General features: G+C 61.9%; 2 protein-coding genes across 5 annotated transcripts in view; one reads left to right on the forward strand and one right to left on the reverse strand.

Moving 5' to 3' along the window:
• Nucleotides 1-16,481, forward strand: part of CARD14 (caspase recruitment domain family member 14) — a 37,296-nt gene extending 20,815 nt beyond the window's left edge. For all 4 annotated transcript variants that reach the window (XM_081791136.1, XM_081791137.1, XM_078438038.2 and 1 more), the window contains 17 exons: nt 349-516; nt 1,351-1,470; nt 2,168-2,293; nt 2,416-2,565; nt 3,621-3,728; nt 4,217-4,359; nt 4,510-4,601; nt 5,852-5,909; nt 6,127-6,319; nt 9,012-9,138; nt 9,449-9,686; nt 10,504-10,555; nt 11,148-11,262; nt 11,831-12,004; nt 13,978-14,099; nt 14,786-14,901; nt 15,423-16,481. In XM_081791136.1, the coding sequence (XP_081647262.1) occupies nt 349-516; nt 1,351-1,470; nt 2,168-2,293; nt 2,416-2,565; nt 3,621-3,728; nt 4,217-4,359; nt 4,510-4,601; nt 5,852-5,909; nt 6,127-6,319; nt 9,012-9,138; nt 9,449-9,686; nt 10,504-10,555; nt 11,148-11,262; nt 11,831-12,004; nt 13,978-14,099; nt 14,786-14,901; nt 15,423-15,630 (2,310 nt within the window). In that variant the 3' untranslated portion in view covers nt 15,631-16,481. The remainder of the gene's footprint in view (nt 1-348; nt 517-1,350; nt 1,471-2,167; nt 2,294-2,415; nt 2,566-3,620; nt 3,729-4,216; nt 4,360-4,509; nt 4,602-5,851; nt 5,910-6,126; nt 6,320-9,011; nt 9,139-9,448; nt 9,687-10,503; nt 10,556-11,147; nt 11,263-11,830; nt 12,005-13,977; nt 14,100-14,785; nt 14,902-15,422) is intronic.
• Nucleotides 16,482-16,592: 111 nt separating this feature from the next.
• On the reverse strand, nt 16,593-24,304 carry SGSH (N-sulfoglucosamine sulfohydrolase). The gene is made up of 8 exons (XM_060645183.3): nt 24,167-24,304; nt 22,902-23,062; nt 21,007-21,112; nt 20,610-20,760; nt 20,158-20,314; nt 19,742-19,823; nt 18,782-18,985; nt 16,593-18,035 (listed from the first exon to the last, which is right to left on the reverse strand). Exons 1-8 carry the CDS (start codon nt 24,261-24,263, stop codon nt 17,476-17,478), a joined length of 1,518 nt encoding a protein of 505 aa, XP_060501166.1. The 5' UTR covers nt 24,264-24,304; the 3' UTR covers nt 16,593-17,475.
• Between the last annotated feature and the right edge of the window lie 39 nt (nt 24,305-24,343).

The raw sequence follows: 24,343 nt of genomic DNA on the forward strand, positions 1-24,343 counted from the left end.
GAGTTTCGAGCCCCACGATGGGCTCTGTGCTGACAGCTCAGCTCGGGGCCTGGAGCCTGCTTCGGATTCTGTGTCTCCTCTCTCTGCTGCTCCCCTGCTCATTCTCTGTCTCTCAAAAAATGAATAAACGTTAAACAAAAATGTATCAAATACAGCTAGAATGCCTTTCTCCTCCACAGAAACTGGAACGACTCGCCACGTAAACCCTTTAACGGGTTATGAAGTCTAGGGGGAGGGACCCCTTTGAGCAGGAGCAAAGGCACCATTGAGGAGGAGGGGTGGGAAAGGAGCTGGCTCCCGGGCTGGTGGGGAAACAGTGTTTCCATTGTCCTTCCTCCCCACTGGCAGCTGTACCTGCTGAAGCAAGAGCTAGAGCGCGAGAAGATGTCTTCTTCCCACGAGCGGGACTGTCGAGAGCGTTCCCCACAGATGGCCGACGGCCTGGAGCCCGGGGACAAGGAGCTGACCCGCCTGAAGGAGGAGAACGAGAAGCTCCGGTCGCTGACGTTCAGCCTGGTGGGTCCCCTCCCTGTCCCCTCCCTGGCAGCCAGCTGGAGTTTCCCGCGGGCCGCGGGGCTCCCGACGGGTGGTCCGTGGAGGGGGCGCTGAGGACTGACTGGGCTGCAATCTGGCGATGTCCTGTATTTCCCTTCCTGCTCCTCCCCGGCCCCCAGCGTTGGCGGGACTTACAGCCAGCGGACGTGCATGACGATGCCCCACTCTGCTGGGCAGCGTCTGTGCTGATTCTACAGGCTGGGGTTCAAGGCTGTGGGCGGGGGCGTGAGGGGGGACCCTTCTGCCTGCCGTCCTGCCCACGCGTGCTCTGGTGACACCAGGGCCCCGGCATTACACAAACCCTTTGCCTCTCCTCTCCGGTTCCTTTCGGTCAATATTATGTCCACTTATTGAGCGGGGATAGACACTCACCGGGTGCAGGGTAGGCGGCCGCCCTGGCGCTGTCTGTCACGCGGCCTGGATGGTGCCATCGCGCCTAAGCCCCTTCCCGCAGAGCGGGCGACGGGCGAGGGCGTGTCCGTCAGTGTCCCGTCTCTCAGAGACCCTGCTGGTGGATCTGGGGACGGAGCCGCCCGACGCTGCCACCCCCGGGGACTCTCGGTTTCCTTTACCTTCCGTCGTCGACCGCGTGGAAGTAGAAGTGAAATGCACCCGTTTTGACGGCTGACCCGGCCTTTCCTTCTGTGAGATGCGCGGGAATGAGGCCAAATCCATCCACGCGCCCGGCCTCGAGATTTCCTGTTGCCCCTTCCCGGGGAAGAACGATGGGGTGCTTCCCAGGGGCAGGCGTCTCGGGAGGTCAGGGCCCCGGGGCTGACCTCTCTTTGCCCCCAGGCGGAGAAGGACATCCTGGAACAGAACCTGGGCGAGGCCCTGGAGGGCACACAGACGCTGGTGGAGCGTATCCACTCCCTGAGGCAGCGGGCCGTGGCCGCCGAGAGGCAGCGGAAGCAGGTGACCCTTCCGGGCCGCGTCCGGCACCGCGGGGCGCGGGCGGGGGCCGCGGGCCCTTGAGACCACACCGCGCTTAAACCCAGTGCCGCTTCCCGAACACGCTGGCCCGACCGCCCATCCTTCACGGAAGCCCCGTGCAACACGGACCCAAGGCCAGAGGCCCCGGCCGGTTAGCGGGTGGTCAGAAAGCGATCGGACACACGAGCAATAGCACGGAGGGTGCTCTCCAGTGGGGGCCCCGGGGGCCAGCACCAGGGGTTTATTCAGTTGCCACAACAGGCAAGGGCAGGACACGGAGGAAGGAGACAGCGCGAGAAAATGAGGCGGTAGCGTCGAGGGAAATTCTGTACGTCTCTGGGGACGTGGAGTGAACGAAGCACAATTGTACGTGCCACACCCATGCGTATTTCTTTAAGATTTTATTTTTAAGCGATCTCCGCACCCAACGCGGGGCTCTAACCCGCAGCCCTGAGATCCAGAGTCACACGCTGTACCGACTAAATTCAATTATAATCAGCATAGCAGCCCTGTGGATAGACGCACCTTGAAATTTGGCACTTAAGACACGGGCAGGAAGTCACCTCTGTCACCGCCTGGACGGTCCCCCCTGTCCGCCTCCCCGAGGCACCCCGGCCCCACCCCGTCGTCGGCCCCCAGAGCCGCTGGCCTGCATGGGCTGTGTCTGTCCCCCGTCCAGTACTGGGAGGAGAAGGAGCAGACCTTGCTGCAGTTCCAGAGGACTAAGGTCGACTGTGACATCTACAAGGAGAAGATCAGCGCCCTCCAGGGCCAGTTGCTGGAGCTGCAGCGAGAGCGAGACCAGGTGCCCGGAGGGGAGGGGCCCCGGGGTGCCGCCCGGCCGAGTCCCCACCACTGCTGTCCCCCGCTGGCCGGCTCGCTCGCTCGCCACGTGCCATCCTCCCTCCTTTCCTTTCTGCCTCCCAGGCCTACTCGGCGAGAGACGCGGCCCGGATGGAGATTTCTCAGAGCCTGACAGAGAAGGACGCCCTCCGCAGGAAAGTGTTTGAACTGACAGACCAGGTCTGGGAGCTGCGCCATCAGCTTCAAGGGCCGCAGGCCGAGTCCCTGCGTGGGGTGAGTGCCTCCCTCCCACCCCACGGGGATGCGGTTGGGTGGCGGGGCTGGGAGGCCAGGTGGGCACAGCGGGGGTGGGGGTGGTACCGGGCCACTCACGGTCCCTGCCGGGGCATCGGGTTGAGCCGCATCCACGGCACATCGGCTCTCGTGGGTGAACCATGTTGCCGGGTCCTTGAAGGGGCACATCGGGGCAAGTTGGGTCTGTGTCCACCTCTCCTTTCGTGGTAATCTTGTGCAACTCATGAAAGGGGTAGCTTGGCGGAAGGTTCTGGAACCTCTAAAGTATGGTGTTCGATGAAGAAAGAAAGCGTGTGAAACCGGGCAGGCAGCCACTTGCTTTTGTAGATGATGCATTCCGGGTTTGCAAGGCCAATGTCCAGGAGCTGACTTCCACGCATGAAGGGAACTGCGTTCCCCAAGGGCTAAAATGATTATAAAAACCTTCCGTTAGGATCTGTCCACAGCTCCAACTCTGGCACCGGCCCGGGGGGGGGGCGGAGAGCCTCTTCAGAGGTGCCCGGGAACTTGGTGAGGCCGTGGGAGACCCTCCTCTTCCTGGGCAGGGCCCCAGCTGCTTCCTCCTCCACCCTCCCCACATTGACCATGTTCCAAATACATATACATATAAAAAGACAGACAGCAAAATGCTAACGGTCTTGTTTTTTGAGTGTGGACGATGGGTGGCTTTTCTTCTCTGATCAATTCTGTTTGCCTCCGATACTCTGTGTGGAGTGTGGATGTTCTACATATAGCATGTGTTATTTGTGTAACCTGTAAGGAACAACACATAATCCCTAAAATGCCATTCCCCAAGCTGGTTGCTTTCCTTCTCCTCAGTGGTCGGCTCCTGCTGTGAGGGGTGGGGGGGGGGGGGCGTCCCAGGCTCGGAGGAGGGGACGTGATGAGGGAACAGTGCCCAGAGGGAAGAGGTGGGAGGTGGAGGCAGGAGGGGGACACGGGAGGGAGTTGACTTGCTGGGACCCCCCCCCACCCGGAGGGCATCCAAGAGGAAACTCTCCTGCGCCGAACAGCCTGTGGCCCATCTTTGGCAGCCTGAGCAGGAAGCCGGAGCCCGGGAGCCGTGTCCAAAGGGGAAGCAGCGGCTCGTGCGCATGTTGGCCATCTGTCCGCGGGATGACAGTGACCGCAGCTTCACGGAGGTACAGCGGCTGCCTGGTCCCCTCCTGGGGCCCGGCCAGGCGGACCCCCACCTACCGGGATAGAGGGGGCCTGGCTGGCACCCCGCAGGTGCTAACGAAGTACTTGTGAAGCAAACCCGGTGGGGGGGGGGGCTGCATTCGGATCCACACGGGGCACCTGCTATCTTCCAGTGCCTCGCTCCGCACTGTGGCCCTCACCAGCCAGGAAGTTGGCCTCTCTGGGCCTCAGCTGCTTTGTTTGTAAAGTGGGACAACGCTACCCCACCACGTAGAGTTATCTACCAGAACTGAGCTACACGAAATCTGGAAAGCAGCTAAGAGGGTGCCTGGCACATAGTAGGTGTTCAGTTAGTGTGACCTTGCTCTGTGCTGTGTCCTTGTCGCCTCCTCTGCCCTGACAGTTAGGGACCCCGCTGCTCCGCGTGAGCCCCGTGAGCCCCGCGTGAGCCCCGTACGACCTCTGTCCCGCCCCCCCCCCCCGCCTCCAGTCTCAGCTCTGCTCTGACCTGAGCGCCACGTCCAGCCGTGAGCTGGTGGAGAGCTTCCGGTCCAGCAGCCCCATGCCTCCCAGTCAGCAGTCCCTGTACAAGCGGGCCGCAGAGGACTTCTGGGAAGACCCCTGGTCTTTCAGGTAAGGGACTGGCAACGGGGTTCAGATGGCACGGGCCCCGGCAGCTCACCGGGACCCCGGCCGAGGGCTGGGCAGGTGCCGGGAGCTCTGGGTCTGAGTCAGGGAGCAAGCGATCACCCTGAGCCGTCTTCTTCCCACGCTTTCCGGCAGCTTCCCAGAAACCCTGCAGGTGGACCGGGGACCCTCCCCGGGGGCTAAGGCAGGTGCTACGGACCTGGATTATGAGATTGTAGACCCGGCAGGTGAGTGCACCCCCCCCCCCACTGGACCTCTGCAGCGGCCCCCCTCTCCTGGGCAGCTGAGCAGGAGGAGAAGTGAGAACAGGGGTCTTCAGGGAGGCGGGTGAGTCAACCCAGTGCCTCTCCAGAGGGCAGGGGAGGCGAGCTTCACTGCTGCCCCGCCCCAGGCCTCTGGGAAATGCAGGCCACCTGGTCACTCAAGCCCATGCCCCGATGTGCCCTGTTACTGGGTGTCCTTTCTATCTCACCTGGAAGCGGAGGGAGCTGTGTTCATCTTTCCGTCCAGCTCGGCATCAACATTCACACGTGTTCTCTCCCTGTGCCCCCCCTGCTCTGACACCGGGACGCTTAAGTGATACCGGAAGGCAAAGGGGGTTAGTCCCCACTGCTCCTGGAAGAGACACCTGCTGTGAGCATCTCTCCTCCCCCCGGGTGCTGCCACCTGCCACCTGAGACCTCCCCACATCGCCTGCGGCCTATTCTTCATATTTGTGACTTAACTGGTCTCCTCTCCTTCTCAGGCCACGGGCCCCACAGGGGCGGCCTCCCCACCTTTTCCACCCCAGCTCAGCTGCCCCCAGCCGTGCCCCCCCCCCCCCACAACAGGTGCTTAGCACCCCGTCTGGAGTTCACGCAGTGGGCCACCAGGGGGCGCACGCACCCTGCTCTGTACAGAACAGCCACACCTTTGGGGCAGGAGGGGTCCGGGGCTCCCTGTGGGTCACTGACCAGGCAGCTGATGGCCGGTGCTGGCAGTTGCCGCCGTGGGGAGATGCAGGTCCCTGCAGAAATGCGGGCCCAAGGTTATGCCAGATCTGATTGGTTTTTTTTTATGTTTTTGGTTTAATTACCCGGTGTTTATCACAAGTGCACGCCTTAATCCCCCCATCTCCTATTTTGCTCACCCCCCCACCCTAGATTTGATTTTTAATGTAGCCAGAAATCCAGACTCTAGCTGCCCTATCCTGTAAAATGTTGGCAACTCAACTCTCATATAAGGACACCGTGTAGGTCAAATCCCACTGCTGTTTGGGGGAAGATAAACTGAGGTTCTAAGCAGCAAGAAAGGAAAGAGGAAAGGGAGGTTCCGCCTCAGCAGAAGGAGACAGACCAGCGGGGGTGGGGGTGGGGGTGGTGGCTAAGGCTCTGGTGGGGGGGGGGGGGCGAGGTGGCCCAGGTGAGCAGAAGCTCCGTCAGGAAGGGTGACCTCGGGGCTGGCCTGGCTCGTGTCTGAGCCCTCTGCTTCCGTCCAGAACTTGCCGACTGTGACAGCCTGCAGCCATCCTCCGGGGGCCTCTCCGTCTCAGCCAGGTGAGCGGCGGAAGGGCGCCAGGGCCAGCAGGTGGCAGGGCAGAGTGAGGACCGTGTCCCATCGCTGTTGGGAGGTGACAGCATTTCTGAGGATGGGGTTGTGGCTGGGTGGGTGAGGGGAGGTGAGAATTCCAGGTGCTGGGGCCGGTGGGGACAGGGCCGTGCCTGACCTCCTGCTCTCGGTGGCTCGTGGGCTCTGTCCCCTCCTCTCCTGCAGCAGCGTCCCGGTGCGGAGGAGGCTGGCCCGCAAGATCCTGAGCCAGGTCACCGTGCTGGCCTTCCAGGGGGACGAGCTGCTGGAGCAGATAAGTGTCATTGGCGGCAACCTCACGGGCATCTTCATTCACCGGGTCACCCCAGGCTCCGCGGCGGACGAGATGGCCTTGCGCCCGGGCACCCAGATCATGATGGTGAGTGTGGCACCGGGCCCGCGAGCCCCCCAGGATCTTCCCCAGCGGCGTCAGCAGCCGCAGCTCCAGCCGGAGGAGAACGTGCTGTCGGGGTAGCCCACGCTCCCTCTCAGGCTGAGGTTATGCTCACTCGGAGGCCAGGGTCCTGTGACGAGGCCACAGGCCAGTACTGAGGTGGGGCCTTTTTAAAAAAAATTTTTTTTAATGTTTTTATTTCTTTTGGAGACAGGGAGAGACAGAGCACAAGTGGGGGAGGGGCAGAGAGAGAGGGAGACACAGAATCGGAAGCCCAGAGCCCGACGCGGGGCTCGAACCCACAGACCGCGAGATCGTGACCTGAGCTGAAGTCGGATGCTCAGCCGACTGAGCCCCCCAGGCGCCCCAAGGGGCCTTTGTTAGCTGTGCCGACCACTTTGTGTGTGTGTAGTGAAATGCGCGTAACGCTAATGTGTTACTGTTCACTGGGGGCATTTGAAAAAGCTTTCTACCTGTAAAATATTCGTTAAACTGCAAAACCCACTTAACTAATTATTATCGAGCGAATAGTGGGCAGGAAGGTGACGTTGATGTGGCCTGAAAGCAGGAAAGAGTCGCCCAGTTCCCGAGGGCTGGTTCCCCCAGGAGGAGCCTGGGGTGAGGCGGGCACGGCGCCTGGAGTCAGTGCTGACAAGGGCGGGGGGGGCTGCGCCTTGGTCAGGAGCCCTGGCCCCGCGGTTCATCTTCGATCTCGTGCAAGGGACACACACACACACACACACACACACACACACACACACACGGCCCTTCCTCACATCCCTAACACACCCCTTAAGATCCTCAGTCATCGGCCTACGTTGCGGTTAAAGCGACAGGAGCCTGCGGAGACGGTCCTGACATCCAAATGGGGCCAGTTCGGTTCTAACAGCATAAAAACGTTTCAAATATATTTTTTTATTCTTTCTTTATTTAAAGTTTTTATTTTAATTGTGGTTAGCTAACTAATCCAGGGTAAGATTAGTTTTAGGTGGACAATAGGGTGATTCGACACCTTCATCCGTCACCCGGTGCTCCTCACAGGTGCCCTCCTTCACCCCGTCCCGTTTCACCCATCCCCCCACCTCCCTCTGTCACCACCCGCGTGTTCTCTGTAGTTGAGTCTGTTTCTGGGTTTTTGTCTCTCTCTCTCTTTCCCTTTGCTCCTTGGTTTTGTTTCCTAAATTCCACATAAATCGTCTGGTATTGTCTTTCTGTGAATATGTCACCTACTCTCATACTTTCTAGCTCCATCCATGTCATTGCAAATGGCAAGACGCCATTCGTTTTGATGCTGAGTAATACTCCACTCTGTGTGTGTGTGTGTGTGTGTGTGTGTGTGTGTGTCTATAAACCACATCGTCTTTATCCGTTTCATCAGTCGATGGACACTTGGGCTGTTTCCATAATTTGGCTACAGTTGATGCTGCTGCTGTAAACATCTGGGTGCATGTACCCCTTCTGATCTGTATTTTCGTATCCTTTGGGTAAATACCTACCAGTGCAATTGCTGGGTCGTAGGGTAGTTCTCTCTGTAACTTTCTGAGGACCCTCCATACTGCTCTCCAGAGAGGCCGCACCAGTTTGCATTCCCACCAGCAGCGCAAGAGGGTTCCCCTTTCTCCGCGTCCTCACCGACTCGTGTTGTTTCTTGTGTTGTTGATTTCGGCCATTCTGACAGGTGTGAGGTGGCATCTCATCGCGGTTTTGATTGGTTGTTTCCCTGTTGAGGAGTGATGGCGAGCATCTTTCCCTGTGTCTTTTGGCCATCTGGATGTCTGCTTTGGGAAAACATCTATTCGTGTTTTCTGCCCATTTTTCAACTGGGTTTTTGGTTTTCAGGTACTGAGTTGTATCAGTTCTTTACATATGTTGGATACTAACCCTCTATCTGATATGTCGTTTGCGGAAGTCTTCTCCCACTCCGTAGGCTGCCTTTTACTTTTGTTGACTGTTTCCTTCACTGCGCGGAAGCTTTTTATCTTGATGAGGTCCCAGTAGTTCATTTTTGCTTTGGTTTCCCTTGCCTCCGGAGACGTGTTGAGTAAGAAGTTGCTACGGCTGAGGTCAAAGAGGTTACTGCCTGCTTTCTCCTCGAGGTTTTTTGGTTTTTTTTTTTAATTTTTTTTTTAACATTTATTTATTTTTGAGACAGAGAGAGACAGAGCATGAACAGGGGAGGGTCAGAGAGAGGGAGACACAGAATACGAAGCAGGCTCCAGGCTCTGAGCCGTCAGCACAGAGCCCGACGCGGGGCTCGAACTCACGGACCGCGATATCATGACCTGAGCCGAAGTTGGCCGCCCAACCGACTGAGCCACCCAGGCGCCCCTCTCCTCGAGGTTTTTGATGGCTTCCTGTTTTACGTTTAGGTCTTTCATCCATTTTGAGTTTATATTTGTGTACGGTGTTGAGACGTGGTCTAGTCTCATCCTTCCGCATGCTGGCCAAGCCGCGTGCTAGAGAAGGGACGGGGGTTGACTCTCGGGTCGGGAATGTGTGCGGTCAGAGGAGCTGACATCGAGATGTCCTGAAACAGGGCCGGTGACAAGGGCTCTGATGGGTGTGTGTGGATGGCTGGGAAGGGCGAGCGGGTCCTTCTGTAGGGCACACCCCTGTACTCAGACTGTGACCGCAGAATCCGGCTCAAAAGATGCCGACACTCGTGATTTGCCCTCAGGTGGATTACGAGGCAACGGGGCCCTCGTTCAAGGCCACCCTGGAGGACACAACCCTGGAGCAGGCCGTCGGACTTCTCCGGAGGGTGAACGGCTTCTGCTGCCTGTCTGTGAAGGTCAACATGGAGGGTACACACTCCCCCACACCACCCACCCCGTGAGGCCACCGCCGGAGGCTTGTGCCACTGAGTCCTGTGTCCGTGAGCCCCCGGCTGCACCGAGGCCAAGCCCTCCCGCCCACCCCAGGACCATACCGTGCCCCAAGTCTGCAGACGACCCCAGGGCGGCTGGGGATCTCCCACTCACGGACTCCAGCACCGAGATGGCTCCTAAGACTCTGGGGGGGGGGGGGGGCGGGGGGGTCCTTCCTTCTCCCTTCCTCTCACATTCCAGACCCTTCCTCGTTGTGGGATCACAGCCCAGGCTTATCTTTGATCAGGTTATAAGAAGTTGGTCCAGGACCTGGAGGCCAAAGTGGCTACCTCGGGGGACTCCTTCTATATCCGGGTCAACCTGGCCCTGGAGGCGAGGGCAGTGGGGGAGCTGCAGGTGCGATGCAACGACATCCTGCATGTCACCGACACCATGTTCCGGGGCCGCGGCTGCTGGCACGCCCACCGCGTGGGCCCCTATAGCACGAAGGGCACCGAGAGGGGCAGCATCCCCAACTATGCACAGTGAGCATCTGTCCTGCACCCCGACACCTCCCCGGGTTGGGCCAGGGCGCTGCCGGGGTCGCCCGGCCTGGCTTCTCGTGGACGCACCCCCCTGCCAGCGAGGAAGAGTGGTCTCCCCAGGCTTCCCTCCACTGCCCAGGAGCAGAGGGTAGGCGTGATGAGATGTGCCCCCAAGTGGATGGAACCCCCAATGTGCCACCTCAATTTTACTGCTCAGATGAGGTTTCTTTGTGAGAAGGGGTGGCCTTCATCCTAGAGCATTCTAGAGCACTGAGGACCAGCGTGACACCGGGGCTGGCTCACTCTGTCACGGGGGGCTGTCCTGGGCACAGCAGGATGTCAGTGGTCCTTCTGCCCCCTAGTTGTGACAATGAAAAATGTCTTCTCCAGACATGGCCCAGTGTCTCCTGGTATGTCTGGGACTTGCTGGTTTGAGCACAGAAGTCCCGCGTCCTGGGACAGCTGGACAGGGGGTGGCCTCCCTGGGAGCAACGACACGCCTGCGGAGAACCGTGCTCTGGACCGAGCGTGGTCCACGAAGCGCGGGCGTCGGCCGTACCCGGCTGTCGAGGTTCTGGAACGTGGCCCAGACCCAGGCTCACGCCGAGTCACCTGGGCTCCGACTCAACGGTTCCAGTGGCAGCTGCAGGGGCGGGCCAGGGCTTTGCACTTTTTCGAAAGCCCCAGCGGACCACAGTGGCCACCAGAGTGGAGAGCGGCTGCCTGGGGCCACAGGGGTGCTCTGGGGTGCTGGGCGGGGGCCCCTTCTCGTCAAGCCCTCCTTGCCACTGGGTCAGGGCTGTGCTCTTCTGCACAGGGCTCAGCAGCTGCTCATTGCTCTGATCCAGCGGAGCACCATCGCCCGCAAGGTGAGGCGGGGAGAGCCGCACCCGGACCCCGGACACGGGCGCCTGCTATGGGGGCCCTGCCTCCCCCCTCCCCGGCCCTCCTCCTCCCGGCTCACAGCACCTGGAGGGCCCTGACCCCATCTGGGGTGGGCTGGAAGGGGGGCAGGTGCCGGCCTGCTGACCCCATGGGTGCGACCCCTGGCGTGTCTCTCCCTGGGGGGCCCTCCGGCCGTCACCTGGGTCTGCACCCTACACCCAGCCCGCAAGCTTCTCTAATGCGTGCAGGTGCCCTCTCTGCCATGCCCCCAGTTCATCCCATCTGCCCGTCCCCACCCCATCCCATTCCCTCTGAGGTCCTGACACAGAGCCCTCAGCTGTCCCGGGATTGGGGCAGGGCCGGGCTGTGGGGCCCCTCCTCTCCCCTCCCCTCCCGCCTCACTCTGGATGCCCTGCCTGAGGATCCTCTCCTGCCTCCCTTCATCTCCCACCCTCCGGTGTGGGGCCTGCGCCACCTGGCTGTTCGGCGGGCACAGCCTGGTGGTGCAGGGACCAGCCTGGGTTGGGCCGTGTGCAGACAGCTTGGACACCTGCTCGTCCCTCTGCTCCCCTCCAGCAGTCTTCCGGGGGACCCCAGAAGCTGGTCCGCATCGTCAGCGTGGACAGAACCAAGGCCGGCCCTGTGTGCTCATCCTTTGAGGGGGCCCTGTCGGAGCGCAGCAGGCCGGGAGGTGAGGCGGCCGGAGCGGGCCGAGGGGCCCTTGATAGCCCCCTCGTGCCAGGCGTGGGTGGGAGGTCATAAGAGAGGTCAGCACGGCACATCCCCCGACCCCGTCAAACCGTGTACACGAAGACAGTGGCAGTGGATCGTCTTGAGTTAGTCTTCTTCTTTTTGGAAAGTTTTTTGGGTGCGTAACATGACTGCTGAAGACAGAAGGACAACCTGGAAGGCCAGGGATCCGGAGGGAGGGAAGGCCTGGTGCTGTGGGTCCAGCAAGGGCGGGGACCCCGGGGCCAGCGGTCAGGCTGACCGTGGGAACGGCAGGGAACTGCGTTTCTCCATCCTGCGGTGGGCCTGTGGAGCGGCGCCTGGAGAGACCAGAGCCCCCGAATCAAAGGGTGCAAGGAGCCGCCGAGCAGGGCGTGTGGGAGGCGGGTGTCCCCGGGGGGAGCCGAGTGTGGGCCTGTGTCCCAGCAGGAACCCCGGGCTGTGCAGACACGGACAGACTCGGTGCGTCCTGGGCCGTGGGGGCTGGTGAGCAGCCCCGCCCGGAGCCTCACGCCTCCTCTCCCCCACAGAGCCCTCCACCACGTGCTTCTGGGCCGAGACCTGCTTCACCCTGGTGCCCTACAGCCTGGTGCGTCCCCACAGGCCCAGCCGGCCCCGGCCCGTGCTCTTCGTGCCCAGGGTGGTCGGCAGGATCCTGAGCGAGAAGCTGTGTCTCCTCCAGGGGTTTAAGAAGTGCCCAGCAGGTACGCTGTCGCCCGGGAGCCCCGCCTGTCTGTCAGGTTGCGGAGCGAGGCCTTGGCAGAATGCTTGTCTTCTTCTCTGGAGGCCCTGGGGCCGCCATGAGAAGGGACCACAGATTGGGCCACTCCGAACAGCAGGGATTTATTCTCCCGGGGTGATGCAGTCCAGAAGGCGGAGGTCCAGTGTCTCGGGGCTGCCCCCCGCCCGGAGGCTCCAAGGGGTGGGGTTCTCCTTTCCTTTCCTGGCTTCCGGGGTGCCCGCAGTCCTGGGGGTCCCGGCTTGTGGCTGTGTCACTGTGCTTTCTGCCCCCTTGTCCTGTGACCTCCCCTCTCCGTGTCTGTCTTTGGTCCTTTTTTTTTTTTTTTAGTTTATTATTTGTTTATTTATATATTTATTTAATTATTTAGAGAACGTGTGAGCAGGGGTGGGGGGTGCAGAGAAAGAGAGAGAGAGAGAGAGAGAGAGAGAGAGAGAGAGAGAGAGAATCCCAAGCAGGCTCCTGGCTGTCAGCACAGAGCCCAACGTGGGGCTCTAACTCACGAACGGTGAGATCATGACCTGAGCCAAAACCAAGAGTCGATGCTTAACCAACTGAGCAACCCAGGCGCCCCTCACAGTCTTCTTATAAGGAACCAATCTTGAGGCGCCTGGGCGGGGCTCTGTCGGTTCAGCGTCCGACTTCAGCTCAGGTCACCATCTCACAACTCGTGAGTTCGAGCCCCGCACCGGGCTCTGTGCCGACAGCTCGGAGCCTGGAGGCTGCTTCGGATTCTGTGTCTCCCTCTCTCTCTGCCCCTAACCCCCTCGCATTCTGTCTCTCTTTGTCTCAAAAATAAAACATTAAAAAAAAAAATTTAAAGGAACCAATCTTTAGGGCCCGTCTTCTTCCAGGATGACCTCATCGTAACTAATCACATCTGCAAAGACCCTATTTCCAAATAAAGTCACAGCCCGAGGTTCCAGGTGCCCACGCATTTAGGGGGCATGCTGTTCAATCCAGCGCAGTCGCTGCTCGCAGATAGGGTTGTACGGAACCGGGGCGGGACCAGCGGAGGGCTCCACCCGCCTGCTCACCTCCAGAGCTGCTGGGTGGAGGGTCCCCGAGAGACCCCGGCCATCTGGACTGCCAGATCCCAGGGGACAGGGTCTGAGCGTCTGCACAGCAGAAAAGAAGGTTGCGATGGTTGGAGAGCGGGACGAGGGCTTTGTGGGAGTTTTCATTCATCCGCTCGCCGCTGGCTGATGGCTGCGGGAGGCCTTGGCTCTGCACTACCCTTGGAGCTCACAGAGGGCACGGGGCCGCAAGTGTGTGGGCAACGTTCGGGCGGCGAGGCCCGGGGAGAGGAGCTGTCCGTGAGCCGGGGTCGCCATGACCGTGGGGACGCTCTGGGGGCGCGGCTCGGACTCTGGAGAATGGGCGTCAGAACTGAGAGTGGCACAAGTGGGGGTGTCTTGACTGGTTCGTTCGGGGCAAGGGGTCTCCGCCCGGGCACCGACAGCGGGCTGGGGCGGCCTCACTCTCTGTGCTGGGGCCCGTCCCTGGCCTCCACCCACCAGATGCCGGTGGCGCCCTCTCCCCCTGAGCCGTGACAGCCCAGAATGCCTCCGGACGTCGCCAGGTCTCGCTTGGGGGCCCCACAGCCCTGACCTGTGGGCTCTAAGGGATTCCTGGGGTGACAAGCTGGACATTCACGTTTGGATCTTGAGGGTGTGGGAGGGGTTTATCCGCACCCTTCCTCCCTCCCTTCCGTCCATCCGTCCACCCACGTCCGGGCACTGGCAGAGCACGTGACTGATGGTCGAAGGTGCGCATGCAGGGCACAGACTCCTCTGAGCGTGAAGAGCAGGGCCAGGGGTACACAGACGACACCCCAGGCAGAGGGTTCCCCAGAGCTGGGGGGGGTCCGCGGGGGTGAGAGTGCTCAGGACCTCGCAGAGCTGGGTGCCTGATGTCCCCGTCCACTGTCACCTTCAGAGTACTTGAGCCAGGAGGAATACGATGCCTCCAGCCAGAGGGGGGACATCATCCAGGAGAAGGAGGCATCCGGTGGCCGCTACTGGGTGACCCGCAGGGCCATTGAGTCCCTCATGGAGAAGGTAATGGGCGAGGCCGGGAGCTGCTCTGGGGGTTTGGGGACCCATCTCTGGAGGATGGTGGTGGGACAGGGCAGGAAGGACCGACGCTGAGATCGGAGGGACGCTGGTGGCCAGCCTGCAGGCTAGGGACGCCCCGTGCTGGTGCTCAGCTAATCTCTGGCTCAGCGTGCGGAGGGCGTAGTGCGGAAAGACCGAGCCCCGTCTCCGCCACCTGGGATCTGTTAACTTCCCTGAGCCGGATTCCTCGGCACAGGAAATCTGAATAATATTTGTTAAAACGAGGAATAAAATGGAGATAAGCCTCCATACTGATTTAAGGCTCAAACGAATACATGAAAAGCAGCTCACCGTGAACCATGCGGTTTTATGTGGACGGGAGACGGGCAGGCCCAGCTGTGAGCCAGAGGCAGATGCCCCCCTTCCCAACCCCTGCCCACAGAGGCTGACGGGGCCTTCCGACCGGGAGGGTTCCGGCCTCCCACAAAGTCTCCCGCGACCCCAACGACTCACAGTTCCTAGATTCTGCCGATGAAACACCAAACGGACAGACCTGAAATGGTACAGCAAGTGCCCTCGCACCCAACAGGGCGCCCCCGGCTTCTCTCCCCATCGCCCCTCCCCGGTGTGGGCTCCTCTCGCCGCCTCTGAGGCCGAGGACCTTGAGCCGTCTCCCCTGTCCCCTGCAGAACACCCACGCCCTCCTGGACGTCCGGCTGGACAGCGTCCGTGCCCTCCACAGGTCGGAGATCTTCCCCATCATCGTCCACATCTCCGTCAACGAGAAGGCGGCCAAGAAACTCAAGTAGGTGGGACCCCGAGGGCTGGCGGTGGGGCTGAGCCTGGCATCACGTGCCTCCAGGGCGCGGCCTGGGGTCTGGGACAAGCACCTGCAGCCTCCCCCCTGGGAGCAGCCCTGACAGTGAGGGAGGCCTGGCACCCGCCTTGACTAAGGCCGCGTGTTCGCTGGGGTACGAGCAGCTCACGGTCCAGCTGCGCTGGGTGAGGACAGGAGCTGAACACCGTTACTTGGGGTGTGGCTGGGGACAAACCCAGACGTCCTGTTGCCCCCTTACCACTTGTCAGCTGAGGTTGTAAACTGGACCCCGCGCCCCACACCCGTGCAGCGTCGTCCGGGGCCTGACTCCTGTCTTCCTTACGAGGCGCTCGGACCCCCAAAGCGGGGCAGGGCATTTGTGCCGCGTGGCCCGTGTGCTGGTCCCCTGGCATTCCGCGCCGGCGGTCGGCTTCCTGGGGCTCTGCGCTGGGCCGCCGCACGCAGCTCTCGCTGAGGGGTCCCCCCCTCCCCGTGTCCGGCCCGTGCAGGAAGGCCCTGCAGCAGCTCAACACCTCGGAGAGGCAGCTCCTGGAGGCGGGCAGGCAGGAGGAGGGCGAGCTGGACGAAGTGCCCTGTCTGTACAGCCACCTGGCCCCCGATGGCTGGAGTGACCTGGAAACCCTGCTCGGCTGTGTCCGCTTGGCCATCGCGGACGAGCAGAAGAAGGTTGTGTGGACAGAGAAGAGCCCCCGCTGACGCCCCCGGAGTCCCCTCCAGAAATTGTGGGGACCTCTGAGTCCCCACAGGAGTCCCCGACAACGTGGCCCTGTGCGTTGAGCTCAGGGCCTCTCAGGCACAGCCCTGGGGGTGCTCACCAAACAAGCCCAGCTCTCCGGGCATCGGCTCCCCTCTCTCGCCAGGGTCTGACCTTGAACTACATGCAGGGGACAACGGGCATTCGGACCATCTCCTCCTCCTCCTCCAAGGCTCCGCGTGGTCTGGAACCAGACGCCCCGAGAACATTTCCGCAGCGGGGGCGTCTCCCGAGCCTTCCCAGAGCTGGAGGCCCCAGATGTCCAGAAAACGACCTGTCGGACCCGAACCACTGTACTTCCCTTTGCAATTCAATGTGCCAAAGGGCTTGTTCCAAAGTCACGGTGGCCACAAGCTGGTAGCCCTGATGACCCCCACGGTCACTCCCATCCCTGCCCAGAGCAGAGACACAACCCCTCTTGTGATGTCATCCTGGCTAACTTTCTCAGCTCCTGATGGCAGACAGGTGCCTCAGGAACTCCAATTTAGAGAGTTGTGTGTATGTGCTGGGAAGCCTAGTTTCCCAGGGATGGAAACAGTATTTTCAGCGGTGCCTGGCGGTTTTGGGGGACCTGTGGGGGGTCCTCGAGAAGCCTTCCACAGACACATTGCACAAATGCCATCTGGGCTCCCCCTGAGCCTGGGAACTGCCCCCCTCTAACTGGGTACCCCCCCCCCCCCCACCAGCTCCTTCTCCAGAGTAAAGGACCTTTACTCCACCTCCAGAGCTCAGGAGACATTTGGGCGTGGCTTGGGCAGGGACCCCCGGGGTCCCCTCACCACCCGGCCTTGCCGCCCACGGTCACAGACTGAATGGAGTTTTGGCAGCAGTGGCCCTGAGTCTGAGTGCCTCGGGCGGCTGCTCTAGAACTCAGACCGCCATTATCGCAAACGAGGTCAGAAAATGAACTTCTATGTATTTTACCGAAATAAAGCTTTTCCAGTGCCCTGGACCATGGCTCTGTCCCTACGCCGCCAGGATGAGGTTGGCAGGGGAGGGGAGGAAGGCAGGAGCCCGCCACTCAAGGGAAAAAGCCCCCTCTTTCTGGGTCTTTCCAGGTTGAGCAGGTGGAAGCTGGGCAGGTCCGGGGCAGCTATGAGCAGCAGCACGGGTGTCCAGCCGGACAGAACTGACCCAAGCCACAGGATGGGGTCTTCGTGCTTGGACATTCAGAAAGGATGAGCTCTGCCCACACAGACCACAGAACGAAACTCGGCACCCGGGAAGCCTGCCACGGATCAGCAGCCTGGCAGAAACCCCGCCAGGGTTGGGAACTTGACCGTGGGGCAAAGCGAAGGACGCAAAACACGCTCAAGGGTTGTTCGAAGAGTTTTCAAGGCCAGGGATGGACACGAGCCAGACACTGGGTTCCCACATACAGTGTGGACTGGGGCCACCGCCACCCACAGGGCACCCAGAGGCCCATCTCCTCCCGGGTGAAGGGCGCGGGGACGTCTGTGGGCTCTGAAGAATGAAGGTCTCGAGCCCCAGGTCCCAGCGCCTTCTCTTGGCAGGTTCCCAGCCGAACCCAGGAAACAAGCCCCCCTTCCTGCAAGTCCTGTGCTGAGACATGACTCGGACACCAGGACAACTGCGTCCCCACTCCCACGGGCGGAGGAAGGAGCCGGGCACAGGCCCCACCACTCCCCCCTCCACGCAGCGGCAGCAATGACCCCAGCATCAGGGAGAGCCCTGCTCAGACGGGAGGGTCGCTGCCCCTCCCTCCGCCTCAGCTGGAAAGGTGGGGACCGGGCGTGGGGAGGCCTCCCACGTGCCCCCGGCGACCCTCACAGCTCATTGTGGAGCGGCCGGCACTGGGGAGAGAGCCTCTCCTCCAGGACACCATCGGGAGCACACACCCAGGGGTCGTGGGTCTCCCACTGCCACTTGGCCAGCTGGGTCTGGAGCAGGTCCAGAACCTGGGCATAGCGTGGATCAGCGGCCAGGTTCCGGGTCTCGTGGGGGTCCTGGCTGAGGTCGTAGAGCTCCCAACGGTCCCGGTAGTAGTAGTGATGGAGGTCCTTGTACCAGCCCGTGGGCTGGCCGGCCGCGGTGCGATTCAGGAGGTCCTGAAAGGTGGGCGACACGTAGAAGTCCTGGTCGATGGGAAAGGGCATCCTGAAGTTCAGGTTGTGCACCAGGCGGAAGCCCCGGTGGTGCACGGAGCGCATGGGGTAGGCCATGGTGACCTCGTGGTGGCTCTGGCTGCCAAAGACGGTGCTCCAGAGGGGCTCTGCCTCCAGCGCCGGCAGGAGGGACCGGCCGGTGAGCCGGACGGTCTTCGAGCCAAAGATGGGGTAGCTCGGGTAAGGGACGGAGAACCAATCCAAGATGGTGGGCGTGAGGTCTGCAAAGGAGGCGGGGTCTCGGCACATCGGCCCTCCGTGGCACGAGAGCCCCCACCACGGAAGGGCTCGATCCAAGCCTTTCTGGAACGCTGCAGGGCCCCCCTGCACACCAGATCGCCACCAGGGAGCTGCGCTGGGTCCAACCTGCCACTGTGGCCCCAAACCTCCAGGACGTGACGCCTTCAATGGGTTAATGAGAGGCTCCAACTTGGCAATACTGGGGCTCCTGGTAAAATCTCTCAGGTCCGTAAGGAAGCCCCCCCGGAGGGCCTCATCTATTCTTGTCCTGTGCTGTGGCCACAGCGCTACGGAACTTGTGCGTTGGGGCCAAAGGGCGATGTGGGCCCCAAGCTGCCCTGGCCCCTCAAAGTCAGCTTCCCCGGCATCAGCAATGCAAATTCTCCGACACTCTGGGGATGTCCACGTGCACACCACGCGGACGTTCCCTATCACTCCAGGGGGCTCTGACACTCACCCGGGGAAAAAGCAAGTCTCAGGGGCAGCGACACCAAGGCTAGAATCCTATCTTGACGCTTACAAGCTGTGTGCCCTTGGGCAACTCACCTCACCTCTCTGATCCCCATCTGCACTTATAGAACGGGGTGGCCCTCCCTTCTCTGCCCAGGTGGTATGGGAACCACGTAAGATAGCGGGTGTCGAGCGCAGTCTGGACACGGTGGTACCACTAAATTTGCCCCCGCCCTCCTCCCCCCCCCCCCCCCCCCCGTGAGCTGCGGAGCCATACCTAGGAGGCTCACGTAGGCCTCGCTGACCTGGCCCCAGCGTTTCGTGTGCTCTGGGGACGACACCAGCAAGGGTTCGGCGGTGCCCGGCCAGTACAGGTTGGTCCTGCCGCTGGGGAAGGGGATCCCGTTGTCGGACGTGAAGATCACCAGGGTGTCATTCAGGACACCTGCCTCATGCAGCTCCTGGAGCACGAGTCCCACCCCTGGGGGTGCGGAGGGGACAGCAGAGCTCAGCCACAGACGGGCATGGAGGGGCGGGGAGGGGCGGGCACTCACACATTCCTCCATCCACCTGTTGGACCTCTGCTGTCTGCCCCCCTCCCCCCCCCGGCCACCGCCCCGGCCCCTCACCCAGCACCCTGTCCTGGAGGGGGCCGGGGACGCCGGCCATCCCTCAGCACATCCGTGGCACCCGCACGGCCGGTTTGTTTTCTGGAATCTCATGCCTGCCCTGTGTGGGTAGCAGGGACCATACGGGGCGACGGCTGGAAGACAGGAGTCCCCCCACACTTTTCCCCTTCCCAGGTCACCACCCACTAATGGCACCAAACGATAAAGGTTCCAACTTTCTGTAGTGGCTGAACGGCGGTCCCTGCGAAGGGAAACAAACCCGCCAGAACCTGTGAACGTGAGCTCATTTAGTTAAGGGGACTTGACAGATGTCACCGTCACGGATCTTCAGGGGATCATCCAGGTGGGCCCTAAAGCCTACGACAAGGGTCCTTACAAGGAGAGACACAGCCAAGACGTACGAGGCTATGTGAGGCCGGGCAGAGACTGGAAGGGTGCGGCCACGAGCCAAGGGACACCTGGGGCCCCCAGACGCCGGAGGAGGCAGGAGGACTGTCCTGTGCCCCAGAGGCTGCAGGGGACACGGCCCTGCTGCCACGACTTCAGACCTCTGGTCCAGGACGGGCTGCAAGCTGCAGCACACCGCCGTCCGGGCTCCTGGAACCCACCTTGGTCCATGCGGCCGATGGTGGTATACTGGGCGGCTAGGTCAGCTCGGGCTGTGGGAGTGTCGGGGACGAAGTAGGGCACCTGGGGGAGCAGGTGAGGGCAAAGCCAGGGTTGGAGCACGGAGGCCGGGGGAAGGGGGGGCCAGTGCTTGAACGGCGGTAGATGAGGGCCAGCCCCCCTCCCAGGGCCCGAAATCCTGCTCCACGGTGAATGGTGGGGCCCAGAATGTCCCCGCTTCTAGACACGTTAACACTTGTTTGCCAGCCGCGCGGACGGGAACCGGATCCAGTGGGTCTCCTGTTAAACGTGCTAACGTCACACGCCCGGGGGCCCAGGCTGCCAAGCCCCCTCCCGATTTACGAGGCGGAAGAAGGGTAGGCGAGCATCTTGGAGACACGGCGGGGGGCTGTCCTACCACCACGTCCTGTGGGTCGTAGGCCTGGGGGGTCCAGTCTGGGATCCGCCCCATGCCGCTATCCCCGTTGCCAAACTTCTCACAGAAGGTCCCGTACTGGGGCTGGGAGTGCCCACAGCGGTGGGGGTCGTGGAAGGCGACGTAGAGGAAGAAGGGCCTGCCCGGGGTGGGGAGGGGCTTGAGTCTTGAGGTCAGCTGGTTGACATGCCACCTGGCTTTCTACGCTGCGGAGCCCCATTCTTTAGGCGGGAACACCCCTCGGGACCGTCCCCTCCTCTGTAACTGAAAACGTCCCCTCTCCTCTCCCTCTGACCAGACTGACTTGAGTATCTGGAACTTTCTCCCCCTCCCCCGCTCCTCCACCTGGGGTCTCCAAGAATCCCAACTAAAGACTCTGGGACGTGCATCTGGCCGAGGGGGTGGGTGGTAAGGGGGCGGGGGCCTCCGCGCACCTGTCATCCTGAGTCCGCAGGAATTTCCGGACGAGCAGCTTAATTCTGGTGATGTTGCGTCCTACCTGGAGGACAGAGCCGTTCTCCTCCGTGTAGGCGAAGTCAAACGGGTACACCGGCTCGGGCCCCACGTGCTTCTTCCCAATGATGCCTGGAGGTGGGGACACGGGCCTTCCAGAGCCCCTGAGGTATCCCGTCCCCCTCCGCTCCCTTCTGCACCCCCCCCCCCCGCAAAGCCCTGCCCCGGTGTGGCCTCTAGGCGGTCAGCCCGGGCCCTTGTCCTCACGGAGCCAGGGCTCAGGGGAAAGGCCGAGGACCTCGGGTGTTCAGAGCAGGCGACACGGGGCTGACCCCGAGGGGGCCTGTGCGGTCCCCGCTGTGGCAGGAAGCCGCTCACCTGTGCGAACGCCGGCCTGGCCGAGCAGCCGCGGCAGACTCTGCACCTTGTCGAAGGAGTTGAAGTGGTGGACGTCCTGATGCAAGCCGTACATCCCGTTCTGATGCTGCGGCAGAGACGCGCGTGACGCGGGGCCCCACCTGCCCCGGCTCTCCCCATGGCTCGTCGCCGGGCCCTCCGGGGGGCCCCCTTTCGGCCCGGGCAGCCGGCACCCAGGGAGAGTTCCGCGGCCTCTCCCTCAGGCCCCTACCGTAGGACGTCAGCAGGGGAAACAACGCGCCGGAGATGTGCCCCAAGGGGGGGCTTTTATTTGCTGCTTTTTTGTCTACCTGGGTTTTCCAGCTTTTTCGTCACGAGCACATGCCACGGCGGCAAACCGCTGTTAACTAGATTTTTTTAAGCTTATTTAGAGAGAGAGCACGAGTAGGAGAGAAGGGGGGGGCGGGATCACAAGCAGACGCTGTGCCATCAGTGTGGAGCCTGATGTGGGGCTCGAATCCACAAACTGTGAGATCACGGCCTGAGCCAAAGGCGGACGCTTAACCCACCGAGCCACCCAGGCGCCCCGATTAACTGGATTTTTTACAGCATAAAAAAAAACAGTCGCCCACGTTACAAACTGAGACTGGAAAGACGTAAGACAAGCTGGAACGGTGCTCTCCTCATTCCTACGGCCCGGACGGGAGTGCAGCTCACAGCTGCCTGATTAACCTTCCAGGAAGCGTCTGGGTAGTGGCCACACAGGGGCCGCCTACACGTGGCCTTGGTCTCTCCAATGGGGACGCACACAGCACACCGGCTCCCCGGAAGATGGTGTCTCGGGGTAACACATCGGGAGTAAGTACTCGTGCACCCGAGTTCACAGCAGCGTTAGTCGCGACAGTCAGAGGAGTACAAGCAACCTCGGCATCCATCGGCGGTTGAACAGGTAAGCAAAGTGCGCCAGACCCGCGCGACGGAACCTCACACGGTGTTTTGGCCACAAGGAAGGACATCCTGACGCCTGCTACGACGTTCCCGCGAGGCCACTACGCTCGGTGACATCAGCCAGTGCCCACAGGACACACACCGTAGCAACTGCATGCACTGAGACGAGACTAGAATAGAAGGGGCCGGGGGCCGGGAGGGGCGCAGGGAGGCAGCGGGCACAGAGCTTCGGTTTGGGAACACGATTAAGTTCCGGGGGTAGACAGCAGGAACGCCGCGCGATAACGTGAGCGTATCTGATGTCGCTCAGTCACGCACTTAAAAAAAAAAGTGACTGGAACGAGGGCGCCTGGGTGGCTCAGTCGGTTAAGTTCCTGACTTTGGCTCAGGTCACGCTCTCCCGCTTCAGGAGTTCGAGCCCCGCGTTGGGCGCTGCACTGTCAGCACAGAGCCCGCTCTGTCTCCTTCCCTCTCTCTCTGCCCCTCCCCCACAGCCTCGCATGGGGGTGCTCTCAAAAATAAATGAAAAAGCATTTAAAAAATATTTTAGAAAAGACTCAAAATGGTAAGCTCCGCCCTACACATATTCTAGCACACACGATACAGAGTAAACGTTTACATGATAGCTCCTACCATCACTCAAGCTCCCGAGATAACAGTGTGACAGGAGTCAACCCCGGACAACCGCGTGCCAGGCACCTGGCTATGCGCTTTCCATATAAAGCATGAGCTTGGCCAATCCCGTAAGAATCCCAGGAACGAGGTGTCCTCAAGACCCCATTTCACAGGTAAGAAGACTGAGGTCCGCGAGTACGTGATTTGGTCACGGTCCCACAGAGCCGCGGAGAGGGCGCCCTCTAGCCCATACTCGAACCCGCTTGGCTGGGAGTGGGGAGAAGAGGGTGGACCCATCCCCAGGGGAGGTCAGGGAGGGGCTCGCGACACTCCCACACCCCTGCTGCCCTCACCTGGGGCAGGCCAGTGAGCAGACTGGCGCGGCTGGGAGAGCAGCTGCTGACGGAGGTGAAGGCATTGCGGAAGACCAGGCTGCGGCGGGCCAGGGCATCCAGGTGAGGGGTGGCGATGGCGCTGTTGTTGTAAGTGCCGCTCTCAAAGCCCCCATCGTCCGCTGAGGAAGGCAGAGGCAGAGGCCCCGGGGGGCTGGACTCAGGACTGAGGGAGACCCGCAGTCCTGCTGTGGTGGCCTGGGCCCCTGGTGCCCGGGCACGCGTGACACCCAGGCGGCAGGACCCAAGTGGGCATTGGATCTGGGCAGGCGTGCCACCTGAGTGGGAACGCCACCAGGCACGCACAAGAACTGGGCGAGCGGTCAGCAGGCAGGCGTGAAACTCCGGTGGCCTGACACCGGGTGGGATTGGTACCCAGGCAGGCACGACACCCCAGACGGAATACTCAGGTCGAGTGTTAGCGAGTGGGTGTGGCCGGGCAGCCCCCGGGGCTCCGCAGACCCTGCAGGAGCTGTGGTTTCTGCACCAGTGTCCCCAGCAGGGAGGAGCGGATGGGAGCCCTCAGAGGAGAGCAGCTGGATGTTACAATCAGCGGAAGGGCGGGTTGGAGACCACAAACTTAATCAGAAAGAGTGAATCTGGCAGAGCCTCAGACCTCAAAAGAGGAAAGAACAGGGTTGTCTTGTGACAGCCCCGCTCTGGTCACCAAGTCTCGTGAAAAGCAGAGCGCTAGAAAAACTTGTATATCTGGGAGGGGATGGGGTAAGGAGAGAGGGCAGCTGGGTGGCGTGGGGGGGGGGGGGTGCGGCTCAGCCAGGAGGAGAGCTGAGCCACAGCGCTCCCGGGTCTGAAAAGGGAAGGGCAAACTTACAGGGTTTTCCGGCTGGGGAGGAGATGAGCCCCCCACCCCCCACCCCGGCCGGCACCCAGTCGCGTCTCTGGGGACTTGGACCCCAGCTCCTTCCTCCACCGCATCCCCTCTGGGGGCTGTGGACCACCGAGCTCTGGAAGGCCACCCAGCTGCCCGAGCTGGGGGCCCGCAGGGCTGGCCCTGGCTGCTGTGGGCACGCGTCGCGGTGCAGGGTCAGGGCCAGCGGCAGGAGTGGGGCGCTGGACGCCGGCCCGACCCCTGCGGAGCCCGCGGTGGGCGAGGCCGCCCCGGCCTCCCTCTCCGAGGAGCCGAGCGCGAAGAGTCTGGGGCAGCAGAGAGGGCACACGGGGAGGGCTGCGGGGCTCGCTGGCGAGGGGCGCGGGGGCGCACTCACCGAGGATCAGCAGCACGTTCCGGGGGCGCGCCCCGGGCACGCGGCAGAGCCCCAGCGCCAGCAGCAGCACCCAGCAGGCCGGCCCCCGACGGCGCATGGCGGCGGCTCCCGGCCCGCCGCCCCGCCCCCGCCCGCGGTCACGTGGCACAGACCCCGCCCCGGGGTCACGTGCGCGCC

This window comes from Panthera onca, chromosome E1, assembly GCF_046562875.1.
Source record: "Panthera onca isolate mPanOnc1 chromosome E1, mPanOnc1 haplotype 2, whole genome shotgun sequence".
NCBI classification, from domain to species: domain Eukaryota; kingdom Metazoa; phylum Chordata; class Mammalia; order Carnivora; family Felidae; genus Panthera; species Panthera onca.

What these genes read in the sequence shown, in the direction of transcription:
- SGSH (XM_060645183.3), bottom strand. Translation starts at nt 24,263, where the DNA reads ATGCGCCGTCGGGGGCCGGCCTGCTGGGTGCTGCTGCTGGCGCTGGGG. An exon ending in TGCTCACTGGCCTGCCCCAG is followed by an intron (nt 21,113 to 22,901) that starts GTGAGGGCAGCA and finishes TCTCTGCCGCAG; the next exon opens with CATCAGAACGGGATGTACGG. An exon ending in GGCCTACGTGAGCCTCCTAG is followed by an intron (nt 18,036 to 18,781) that starts GTATGGCTCCGC and finishes CCTCCTTTGCAG; the next exon opens with ACCTCACGCCCACCATCTTG.